This window comes from Haliaeetus leucocephalus, unplaced genomic scaffold (genome assembly GCF_000737465.1).
Source record: "Haliaeetus leucocephalus isolate CR32 unplaced genomic scaffold, Haliaeetus_leucocephalus-4.0 Scaffold228, whole genome shotgun sequence".
Lineage (NCBI taxonomy): Eukaryota > Metazoa > Chordata > Aves > Accipitriformes > Accipitridae > Haliaeetus > Haliaeetus leucocephalus.
The window spans coordinates 9,052,036-9,065,120 of NW_010972664.1; the positions used below are offsets into that span (position 1 = coordinate 9,052,036).

General features: G+C 35.6%; 1 protein-coding gene across 1 annotated transcript in view; it reads left to right on the top strand.

The window, feature by feature from the left end:
- The window catches only part of DCAF6 (DDB1 and CUL4 associated factor 6), a 93,245-nt gene that overhangs the window by 57,795 nt on the left and 22,365 nt on the right, over positions 1–13,085 (top strand). Inside the window, exons 12-16 of the mRNA XM_010567650.1 lie at positions 1,241–1,300; positions 8,401–8,506; positions 11,163–11,278; positions 12,085–12,168; positions 12,345–12,666. Of these exons, the coding sequence (XP_010565952.1) occupies positions 1,241–1,300; positions 8,401–8,506; positions 11,163–11,278; positions 12,085–12,168; positions 12,345–12,666 (688 nt within the window). The remainder of the gene's footprint in view (positions 1–1,240; positions 1,301–8,400; positions 8,507–11,162; positions 11,279–12,084; positions 12,169–12,344; positions 12,667–13,085) is intronic.

Consider the following 13,085-nt stretch of genomic DNA (forward strand, 5'->3'; position numbering starts at 1 on the left):
ATATTTAAATGAGCTTTGTCAATTTAGCAGGTTTTATGGCTATACTACAAAATAGGTTATGCTCATGATTCTAGCCCAAACCTGGAAGTGAACTTCCTGTAGGAGAGAGCGTATTATTTCATTGCTTTCCTTGTATATGATTTAAATTTATGTTAAAATTCCTTAAGCATGCTGTGATGTTGGCAGACTATGACTGTTTATAATACAGGGTATTAAATCCTTTTAGCTTAGCATGAATTTGTTTATAACAGAAGATTAGCAAATGGAACCAAGATATGGTAGCCTACCCAGTATCTTTGAAATGCTGCACTAATTTATATACATCAGCTCATCTTAAGATAATACAGAAGTAAGATCTGGTCTTCAGAGGTGACAAGGAAAGCAGACTCACAGAAGATACTGAATGTTGCATGTCATTTGTCTGCACAATGAATGCAGCGCTGGTGATAGTTATTAACTGGTAGTGTCCAGAGGAAAAAAAAAAGCACTTAACTGCTGGGTGTTCTTGTTTGGGTTTTTTTATTATCTTTTTTTTTTTTTTTTCCTGTGATTAGATGAGGATTTTTATAAGACTTACTAGTGTGGTACTGTGATAAACTCATGAAGACATGTTCTCAGTCATCAGATGCCACAGAGGTATGGCATCTAGGAATGAAGAACTATTGAACTGTTATATGAGTGGAATGTATTTTGGTGGTGCTTTAATGTTTTAAAAATAGTCTATATGCTGTTATATCTGTAAATGGTCTCATCTTTTACATTTTATGCTCATAGGTATAAATGTTGAAGATACTGGTATGCCATTGACTGTTTTATGTTGAAGTATAAATATTCTGAAATTTCCGTTTAGCACGTGGTTTGAAATACTAGTGTTATTTGGTAGTTGGAGCAAAGGCTTTAGGTTTAGGAATCATGACTCTTCAGTGGTTTTGTGACGTGTTAGAAATTTGAAGAATGTAGTAAAATCTTAGGTAATGGACAGGAGTTTTTAATATCAACATGTCGGCAAGCTTCAGGCTGTTCAATGACTACCTAAAGAAATACATAATGATTTGAAACAAGTGGCTTTGCTTCTGTCATGCCTAGAAAATGCAATATGGCTGGCTGCTCATAAAACAAACCCAAAGCTTCCTTATGTTGCTGCTTTTTATTTTTTATTTTAAACTAACATATGATCGTGACATTGCTGTGCAGTTCTCTGCTGCTTATGTTTTAAGTTGAAATCTCATTTTTGTTTCAGATTCTCCTTCTTCTGTGGTTAACAAACAGCTTGGATCCATGTCACTTGATGAGCAACAGGGTGCGTGTGACAGGAAATGCGCTATACCCAGCCATAGTTGATTGCAATGCTTCCTTTTAAAATTGCCTTTCATGATGATAAACAGTCTAAAAATGCTGTTCATCTATATAAAGTAGAATTCTGTAAGCAGATCTGCTGGAAACTCATTAATTATTTAATTCTCAATATGAGTAACAGAGGTTAATTGTTTTGAAAAGCCATCCTATGCTCAATTCGTAATACGTTCAATGTAGGTGCAATAAATGTCTTATGTACTCTATAGACATTTAGAATATTTTTTTAAATGCAAAGTAAAATTAATTGTTTAAACAGTCTTTTTCTGAATGGTGGCTCTTGGATCAAAGTGCAAATACCAAGACTGAAGGAACTTTTAATCATATAATGCCAAATTAATTTATCTCACACAAGAGAGATGTGCAGCTTTGTTATACTTGCACAGTTTGAGTAACTCAAGAGCACCTATTGTACTTAGGTGCATCTTGCCTCTGTAACCCCTTGTCCTACACCCCTTCTGCTAAACAAGTACTAGTGTTTCTCTGTAGATGCCTGATGGGCTGGTGGTAGAAAGAACACTTGTGAGCTTTCTCTATGCCCATTATTCATCAGTCTTCAAATTGTGAGCAGTGAAGTGGGCCATTTGTGACCCTATTCCAGCTGAACCAATGTCATCTGTAGTGAATATTTATGCCTGAATAATTAATGAGTGATAGATGGTAATTTAAAAATAGATTTCCATACACTCTGCATTATGCTTACTTCCATATCAAAGCCTCTGTAGAGATTCAATAGCTCAAATACCACGAAAGAGCTGGCTGTTTCATCTTGTTTCACATTCTAAACTAGAATGCCATTCTGAAATCCCATTTCTGAAAAATGGTCTGTTTGGCAAACGTTGAAATTATGGTTTATTTTAGGATGCCAGAACATTGGGGGGGGGGAGGGCGGAAATCAAGCTGTGTTTTATTTTGACAAAATAAATTCATTTTGTGGAATTACCTTTTGTGCTGAAATAGCCTTTAAAACTTAATGTGTGAATTTGCTAATTATTCGTGGTGCAGTAGTCTACATCACTCCAATAGTCAGGTTTAGCTGGAAAACTAGCTTATAATTAGTGGCCAGGTTATGCTTTGTGTTACAAACTCAGAGTAAAGCATTATTTGATGAGAGTAGAATAAACTAGAATTAACATAGAGAGTCTATATGTTTACTGCAAAAATTTTGAAGAACTAATAAATTGTTCTGTGAAGTTGTGAATTAAGGCCATCTGATAACAAAGATAAACCCAGAAGTTTTCATCCCAGAATACAGTTCCCAAATCTGCATCAGATTCCTCTTCAAGCTGCATCAGTTGCCTTAAAAACTTGTTTCTGTGTTACTGTTGTTAATTGCATAGTTGTAGTAGACTCTTCAGAGTTTTTTTCTAATAATTTTTTCCTGCATTAAGAAATTACTTGAAGTAATGTGAAGAGGTTTCCTCTCATAAAAGCACTTCAGGCTTTTTAATATGCAAAAAAAAAAACCAACCCAAAGTACATTTGTTTACCTAGACTTTATTGGTAGACCAGTTCTCTGATTGTTTTAAGGCAATGTTTTTCTGTTGTGATGGTGAGGATCACCTGAAGAGACACAGAATGTTACTTCTGGTTTGAAAAACTAGGGATCTGGAAAAGGAAGTAATTTATTAGGAAATCTGTTGTCCAAATGATAACCAGAAAGAATAATTTGCTGAGATCCAGTTGGATTTTTGAAGTTAAACTGCATTAGTTTCAATTCATATTTGAACAGAAATCTCAAAAAAGTATAAGTAGCTAACGAATAATATTTTTTTAATATAGAAATGCTTTTTCTTTCTTATTCCTATCTTATCTTGTTACTGAATCAGCTGTCTTTTGTTGGACTAGTCTTTTTTGTTGGCATTTATGTTTTAAGACAATTTCTGGGTTTAAAGATCCTTTGATATGTATTACAAACATATAAATTTATAATACCATTATTCTGACAGTCCAGAAGAAGCTGTAAGTCATTCCTGTCTGTACAAAATGGTTTCAAATGGATTACAGTGATCTATGCTGGATTTTTTTTTTTTTTACTGTGATTTTAATAATGGAGGGTGGCTGTTAGATTTAAAGGCAGTGTAAAGGCAATGTTATGACTGTAAGGTACTGCCTGAATTGGTATGATTAAATAGGGAACCTGAAGCCAGAGAACTAGCTCAGTAACTTTTTGAAGTGTAAATGTATGTATGCATCCCATACCATCTTGCTGCTTCCTACATACACAGAAGCCATACTGATTACTGATATTTATAGATATTTGCAAGTTAGTGCAAGGGTTTAGTAATCCCTTATGGTGACGTCCAGATTGTTCAGTGCCACATTATAGATACTTGAGATGTGCCGTGGTTTAACCCCAGCCAGCAACTAAGCACCACACAGCCTCTCACTGGCTCCCCCCACCCAGTGGGATGGGGGAGAGAATCGGAAGGAAAACAGTAAAACTTGTGGGTTGAGATAAGAACAGTTTAATAGAACAGAAAGGAAGAAACTAATAATGATAACAATAACAATAATAAAATTACAGTAATAATAATAAAAGAATTGGAATATACAAAACAAGTGATGCACAGTGTAATTGCTCACTACTCACTGACTGATGCCCAGTTAGTTCCCAAGCAGCGATCCCCCCAGGCCAACTCCTGCCAGTTTATATACTGGGCATGACATCACATGGTCTGGAATACCCCTTTGGCCAGTTTGGGTCAGCTGTCCTGGCTGCGTCCCCTCCCAACTTCTTGTGCCCCTCCAGTCTTCTTGCTGGCTGGGCATGAGAAGCTGAACAATCCTTGACTTGGTATGAACACTGCTCAGCAACAACTGAAAACATCAGTGTGTTATCAACATTCTTCTCATACTGAACCCAAGACATAGCACTATACCAGCTACTAGGACGAAAATCAACTCTATCCCAGCTGAAACCAGGACAAACTGGCTCAAAACAAGCTGGTATGGCAGCTATGGCAGTTACTTGCTCATAAACAGTACTGTAAGTCCTTGAAACTGTACTGGCATGTGTTGTGTCCCAACTATTAGCTCTGCCTCCCAGTCAGATGAACTGGTTGAGTGTTGGTATGCGCATAGACTTTCCAGACTATAGTGAGCTCTCCAGGTCCAAGCTCGAGAATTTCAGACCTGTGCTTCCTTGTTGTAAGGCACAGTGCTGTCTGTACTGCCTCCTTCGGTAAAGTGCAGTACTACATCTAATTCACATAGGAATCATCTAGGCAAAGAAATTGTATGCCTTGGGCTATAGATTAGGCTGGTCCAAAGAATTATTTGATTTTCGGTCTTCCCTTAGATGTTATTGTGCCTTATACTGACTGGTATCAGTGTAACATTGTTCAGTCGGTATTCCTCACTAGATAAAGGAATCTCCACCCTTCCCTCTGAGTTCAGCTGCTTCTGATAAATGTTCATGCGTTAAGCCTTCCCATGGAATTCCTATTTTCTGAAATACACCACTTATTTTCTCCTCTTTGGATCGATTTTTCTCCCTTCAGAAGTAACTGTCTTTGGTTTTCACCCAGAATATAACCCTATCTTCAGAATGTATAAAGCTGATTTTCTCATGAGGAGATCTTGATTAGTGCTGGATAGGAATTATTTTGGAAGTTTTTCATGAAAGTCACCTATCCTCTTCTTGTGGGGTTGCCAATAGACTAGTGAATAGGGCAGCATTTGAGATGTGGGAAACTAGCTTGAAGTTCCTTACAATGTTAGTTTAACTAGGTAATGCAATCTGTAAACCTGTCTTTATGCACTTACCACTTCATAGTTGAGACCCAATCTTTGTGATGTTACACTTGCATAGTTTCATTTTCTAATGGAAACAGTGTGTATGAGGGGTACTGCTTTCAGTTGTGGGGTTTGGTTTTTTAAAAAATAAGGTTATGAATTTTGTCTTCAGTTCTAATGGTGGTAGTTTAAAAGTACCTTCCTCCTTTAGGCACCTGGAGAATGGACCATTTCATGGGAGTGTCTTTTCTAGGGCAGGGTTGCTTATGACTGTAAGTTGTCAGTAGTATCTTTAAAGTATAATGTGTTTGGCTGTAAAATCTAAGTAAAGTTTCAAGGTACTTTTGAAGAATTTGGAATAGAGTTTAGTAAGGTGTTGACAAGCTACAACTTCCTCTTGGAGAAATTACTACCCTGCTAGAGCTTGCAATCAGATTAATAGTTTTGGCAATAGTGCTCTCCTAAATCACAGAAGCTGTATGACTTTTCCTCTTCCTTTCATTTTTTTAGCAATGTGAAGTAGATCTGGCCTGATAGGATGAACCTAGTAGTGAAAGAGAACAGTGCTTCGTTCTGATCTAGTCAGTCTTTGGCAATCACATTGTTCTTGAAAACAAAGAGTTCATGACTTCTGGATTTTATGTGGATTCTCTAAAAGAATGTTCAGTTATGTACTAGGCAAAGCTTATTAGCTTTCTTCACAGAGGCTCCCATTCAGCTTTCATTAGCAGTGTAAGTTTAATATAAAATAGTGAACTACACAACTAATTCTGTGCAGTCTTGTGTCATCTGTCTTCTAAAAAGTTTCTTGTTCTTACTAGTGTCGATTTCATGCCCTAGAGCTAGTTTAAAGAAGAAACTGACTGAATCCAAATTGTATCTCATGTTATTGTAGATTTAAGGAAAAGCTATTGCACAATATTGTTTAACAGCTATCTGTCTCCAGAAATCTGTAAAAATAATTTCACAGTCAGTGCCCTCTTTGGATACATTTATAGCAATTCTTTCAACTTTTTGAGTGTGAATAAATATGAGCATTGCTTCCACAGTAAGTGTAGTCAGAGGACAGTCTTTATGCATCTTGGTTAATTTTTTTGATGTTGAGATTTTAAGACAGGAAAGCACTGTTATGATAATGTGATCAGAGCTTTATAACACAAGCCTAATATTAAATTAGGTTTGTTTACTTTGGTCAGTAATGTTAATTAGTTTTGTGCTGAAGCAAATGTTGTATAGCAGTATCAAGTTAGAGTATAGTCATTGTTTTGTGGCTGTCTTGGAATATTCAAGGCAGTAGGTTGTCTTTCTTTACCTATCTGGGTTCCCGATTCAAAGATAATGTCTTCTCTGTACCTGTTACAAGGGAAGTAAAAAATTCTGCAACTATGTCATTTTTTATTCTTTCAGTGTCCAGCTCCTGATGACTTGTGCAGTATGTTGGAACGATCAGTATTTATACTTGCTTAGGAAGGGATGCTCAAAGTTTGAACATACCTTTATACTAAGAGATGCGTGCTCATAGGTTGCCAAAAAATAGAGAAAGCACCTGTTTAACTAAAAGAACGTGTCATTTTTGTTCAAAATATCTATATATGCCACTATAAAACATTTTCTTACATTTGTTTCTTTCCTTAGTTTATTTCAGGAACTGGAAACCTTGCTTTTGATCAGTTTTATCCTTGCTCAACTCTAATAAAAGTGTAACTGGAACCTTTATTTTAGAGAGGCTAAGAGCTTTTCTTTGCATAGAATGAAGCCCATGCCTTATGTATAATTAGGATCATAGTTGTAATTGGTTAATTCTCTTTCACATAAACATATGTTAACTTTTCTTACAGGGTTTTTGTGTTTTGGTTTGTTGGGGGTTTTTTTTGTTTGTTTTAATTTCTCCTCAGAATATGTAGAAATACGTATTTATAGTTCTTTGGGGCAGCTGATCACTGCCCTGATCCTGTGAGTGGGCTTCTGTCTGTCAGCAGTTTAAAAATATGAGCACTGATCATTAGGTTAAATTCTGATGTGCTATTTCATAGTTCCTATAACTTAATTGTATTTTTTAAAATAAATATCCTGTGGCAGTATTGTAGCCATTACTGTTTTAATAATAGCCTTTATAGTGGGGGAATTTGTAGGTTTGTGCTTGAATCAAACGTTAGATTTTAATTGATGTTTACCCAAAGATGATCTGAAGATTTTACTTTATTATAAATGTCAGTCTGCTGCCAATAATGCAAGTATACTTATAGTCAAATTGCTGTAGTCTATAAACCAAAGAAAATATGGCATGGTTTTGTCCAAACAGTCCTGAGTTAAAAAGCTCAGTATTCATGAAAAGCAATAGTACATAGGCTACTTACTGGTCATTTGAGTGCTTAATACTAAGTAAACTCTCCCATCTGAGTTCTGAGAGAATGGCACCTTTAGTGAAGCTTAATCTGATGGTACTTTCCATTAACTTTTTAGTGTTGCCCAAGGCCAACTTTGGTATTAATGGCAATTTTGCCTTAATTTTGCTCAAGGGTGGTGGGTAGGTGGATGTCATTGAGCAGTTCTGTTTTGAAGGAGCCCACTGAACATCCTTAAAATTATATATGCAGCAGATATTTGGCAGACTTGCCGTGGGTTTCAATTTGTTTCACTTCTGTTGCTTTTGGACATTGTGAATAGTTCATTTTGCAAGTACTTTCCTTCTGCTTGCAGTTGTTATAATATGAAAGGCTTTTTTTAAACCCAAAGCTCTCAGAACATGAATTTACAGTGTTTTTATGACAACTAGCTGACAATTTACAGCTAGTCTAAGGATATTGGTAGTTGACTGGGTTCTAAGTAGAAAAAAAAAGTAAAGGGGATGGTGATTTTTCTAGACCACTGATTGTGTCTAGATCTCATCATCTTTTTTCATGTGTATTTACTGAGGCAAAAAAGAGTGAACACCACTTCCAAAAACATTTTATATTCTAATTATTAATTTACTTGATAGAAAAGGGAGCTGCTTATAAAGGATAATACTGTGTGTACAGATACCTATCTGCAATTTTATTTACCTGCATGTTGAAGGACAGCATCTTCTTTGTTTGCTCTTAAAAATACAAATAATTTTAGGCCATTTTTAAAGTATTGAAAATTTGGTGTGTTTACTCTGAAACTTTTTAACTTTTTGCTTGTATTCTAAGAGATCTTAAATAGACATTGTACATGTTACTACCACATTTGGCCTTTGTTAGGATAATTAAATGAATCTTCAGAATTATAACAGCTTTTTGTATATTACTGATGCCCATCCAAACTTTATCAACCCCATATTTACAGAGAGTGATAAGCCACGAACAGGAACAGGTGAACCAGTTTTAAGTTTGCACTACAGTACAGAAGGAACGACTACAAGCACGATAAAACTGGACTTCACTGATGAGTGGTAAGAAGTTAATTTTGGTTTTGACTGGTTATTGATCAGCCCACATCACTAACAGTCATCTAGCATAGATACAGAAAAATTATTTTTCTGTATGGTATATGTATATTTTTAGGTGCATATAGACAATTTGAAAGGTCTGTAGTCCTTAATGCATTCAGAACATAAAAGACAGTTTATACTTTAGCATGACACTTATGCAAAAGGTGTTTTTTGTGATGTTTACTGTGAATCTTTTCAATGCTAACATAATTTGAAACATGCTATCTTCATCAAACCCTAGCATAATATTAGTGTTCACTATCTTACTAAAGCAAGATAGTACAGTGATGGAAAGGTGGTCCAGGGGCTGGTGCTTCAGTTTTAATTCTCTGCTGTGCCAGACTTCTCCATATGGTATTCTGCAAATTAGTCTTTCTGTGGCACAGTTTCCAAGTTGTGTAACAGTATTTCTGTGTCTGAGAGGTGTTGATGAATGCATATGGTTAAGATACCAGCTTTGTGGACTGCTTAGGTATTACAGTGATGGCATCCTTTTCAGATAATAAACGCATACTGTTTAACTGGCCTGACTTACTTGGTTTTGTATCCAAGTCTATCACTAGAGCACCTCAGGATCTCCCAAAACAACCACAACCCTTGTTTTATCACCTCTTACTTCTATTCCTTTGCTTATGTTTTCAATATTACTGTAGAAGACAGGAAGTAGAAATGCTTGATGGCATTTGTTACTAGGGGAAAAAAACCCCAAAGACCACATTTAGCTATTCTGAAGTGCTGTGGCTTTAGACCTAAAACATACACCTTGCCCATAGCAGTTTGGAAACTTTAAGCAGTGATCTGTGTGTTTTCACAAGAATGAAGATTTTTGCCCATGTGAATCTGAAATACTGTGACAGTTATGTTCAACCCATCTATCAGACTATACTTCTATTTAGAGTCCAAATCCAGCAAGCTTTGAAAGAATTAGTTTTGCTGTAATGCTTTTAACTAATTCTGCATTTAGTTTTGTAGTCATCTTTGTTTAATATTTTAGGAAGGGCAAATTTCACAAGAGGAACAGAGCATTAACAAATGTTTTGTCCGTTTATTCTAGTGGGGTTTTTTAGTGTAATAATAAAATAATACTACCACTGTATCACAGAAACCAAATTTTATTAAACAATTGGCAGAGGTTTAAAGAAGGGTTATATGGAGAACTGGGGAAACAGAAAACCTGCTATGGAAGCAGACAGCAGGGCTTAATGTAACAAAAGCACAAGGTGTTATTTTGCTCTCTCAAAAACATCCTCTTCATGTAACTGCTGATGTGAAAAATAACGATGAAGTAAAAGTTAAAGCAGAGTAATACATGGATGTAAATTAGCATTGAGCGTTGAGCTAGAAAGTAGATTCCTAAGGGTCAAAAAAAAAAAATCTTAGTGCTTAGACTGTGATTAAGTTCATAAAAGTGATAATATCATACGAGGCATGAAATAGCAAAACCCCTTGACTTGGTGTCTAGCAGTACCCTTCTTGTCTGTCCATTCAGAAACAATGCTGAAAATTCTTGATTTAGAAGAAATACTGTAAGGGCTAACAAAAATTTTCTACATACTCCAAATCCAGTACAGCAATGAGACAGACTATTGCTCATCAAGATGAGTGAAAGCTCTCATATTTAATGTAAAAAAGTACTGAAGTCTAGACTAGATTCTCAAGAATCTAGGCTAAGCATGATTTGTGCTGCTTCTAGCAATGTAGCATATAAAATAGTTTAGTAGTAACATACACAGGTAAGAAGATACTTGTAACAATACAGTCTAAATTCTTGAGAATCATGCTTATAATTCCCATAACTTATCTTTTGTTTCCACTTTTGTCCAGTGGTTTGCCTAAGTTTGAGGCCTCAACACAGATGTGGGACAGGACAGAATGGGAGAGCTCAGGAACAAGGCTTTGCATTTCCTAAAATAAGGTCTTTTCTAGAGAGTCTAAAAACATTAGTTTTGATGATATTCAGAACAGCAGTATTACATATTTCCTGAGGAATAATTTTCCTTATTGTAAACAGAAATTGGTGTTCCACAATAATTATCTAAACACGAATGGGGAGTAAATCTCAAGTACCAGCTTATAGTGACTCTTGAGAAATAACAAAACTTTGAGGACTGAAAGCCGACATCAGACGTCCATGCCTCAAGTGATACAGGAATGATAGTTAATGGTGAAGAACCTGGAGAATTTTATCTGAATCACTTTTTTAATTGGATGGGATAAGATTATGTATTAGTGTTCAGCTGACAGCTTGTAATACCTTTAAGATCTCTGATCATTTATACATGTAAAAAAAAAAGTATAAATAGTGAAAGAGAGCAAATCCTTTTGAGTTCTCACAGTATTTTGAAAAGCAATGAAGAAATCCTTTAAAGGTTAAAAAAAAAAGATAGGAAGGAGACAACAGGGTTCTGTGATGCAGGGGAATAGTGTGGGATGAGTGGCGATTGACATAATAAAAGAGAATTTTGAAATTGCTGTGAAGGTTGTTAGTTGTAGCTGCTGCCAGGAGCTATTGAATTGTGAGATTGCAGTGAGAAAGATGATGATGGTCAGGCTGTGCTATTGCAATGATCTATTTACATTATTTCTAATTTTTTTTTTTTACATGTTATGTTGCCAGGAGCAGCACAACTTCAAGCTCTAGAGGGAGTGGAAGTCATTGCAAAACTGAAGGCCAAGAAGACTCTGTAAAAACAAAAGCCTCAGAAGAGTCAGGGCCTGAAGATGAAGAAACAAGTAAGATACAGTGTTATTTCTGTAATGTTAAGGTAAAAATTCTGCTCTTATATGTTCATGACTACCATTGAAAACAATGGGAGTCTCATACACACGCATATGAAGGCAGAATACAGCCATAATAGAACATGAATTTTTTTAGGAAAGAAAAAGATAACCAACCTGAGATAGTTGCAAATAAATATAAACAAATTTAACTTATCCTGTCTTTAGTTCTAAAACCCTTATTCATTTTTCTTAAGGACAAGTTCTGCCCCAATTTGTATCAAAAAATAGAACAACTGCGCTTTGCAGTCATAAATGAGCGTTAGGTATTTTGTTATATTTCTTTCAAGCTTTCACTGTATTTTGTTGCATGTGGTTGTCTTGCTCAATTCATTGCCAAAAGGGCAGTCAAGTCAAATGACTGATTTCAGAGCAATGTTTTTATAATTTTTTTAATAAAGGATTTAAAAAATTATTTCTCCCTTCAAAAATAATAACTTTCAGTACGTGATCATCTGTTTCAAGAGTACTAATGCTATTTTTGCAGCTAAAGTTCTCATAGCATAGGATATTAGTATATTGAGGAACAAGAAAGAAATACTTTTTTCCTTGTTAGTGTATTGACCTGGGCAACTAGAGAGGTTTATGTATACTGACTTTAATGTGATTAAGTATCTGAGATTTCAGTAAAGTGACATGTGGACTTTGGTGGGAATTGCTTTGGTTTCATCTAGGAGTGCTAGTATCATTTAGATTTGCTTACATTATAGATGTGCATCTAAATGAAATCATGTGATTTAATATTAAATTGTTTAATTTCGGAGTTCCTGATGAATCTCACAAGGAAGATGCAAGTGCTGAAGAACTGAAAACTACAGATGAGACAGTAGAGACGACAGAAGCAAGTATGTATCTGTACTCTTTCAAATATAGTTATATGAAGAAGTAGAGAATGAAAAACTAAACTTCCAATATAAACTCACTATGCATAATTTAACTTCTATGACCATTTAGAATGCCTTCTAAAATAGGCTATAATCATTAAATGCTGTGACTTATTTTCCCCAATATTTTCTGTTAGCTGTATCAGATAAACCCAGTCCTGATCATTCTGGAATCCAACCAGAAGAAAATGGTCACAATGTTGACGCTGTGTCTGGAAATGCAGAGGAAGAAGCCTCCTGTGAAAAAAGTGCTAATCAAGAAATTTCAAGTCAAAGTGCTGAATTCACTGCCAATTCTCTTGCTGCAAACAATGAACCTCAGCCACACCCAGAATCCTCAGGGCTTGCAACTCCAGATGAGTCCTCTACCAGGACCTCAGCTCTCCAAGAAACTGATGATAGTGATGATGATCCTGTTCTGATCCCAGGGGCAAGGTATCGAGGAGGACCAGGACACAGGTTAGGGGAATACTTATCTCTGCTATTGCTTTGCAAAATGCCTTTTTTTTTTTTTTTTTTTTAAATGGAAAATCTAGAAACCCATGCCTCATATCCTTAATTGAAATAAATAGTTCTCTTACAACTAGCGAAGAGCTTGATAGTTGAGTCTAATTTGCCTATATGTAAGATTAGTATAGCTATATTTTCCCTCCTAGCCAGGCAAGCTCCTACAAATCTAATACCTGCTTGTACTTATTTCTTGCCTGTTGAATACCCCAGTGCTAAATATTTGCAGTTCATTTTTTATTATTCTACCTGTAGTCATAAGTATAGAAAGTTCATAAATTTTTGTACAGGGACCTACATTTTCTTTCAACTGTACTTTAGGTGTTCTTGCTTTGGCAAAGCAAGAGCTTTTAACTGTTGCTCAGCAATGC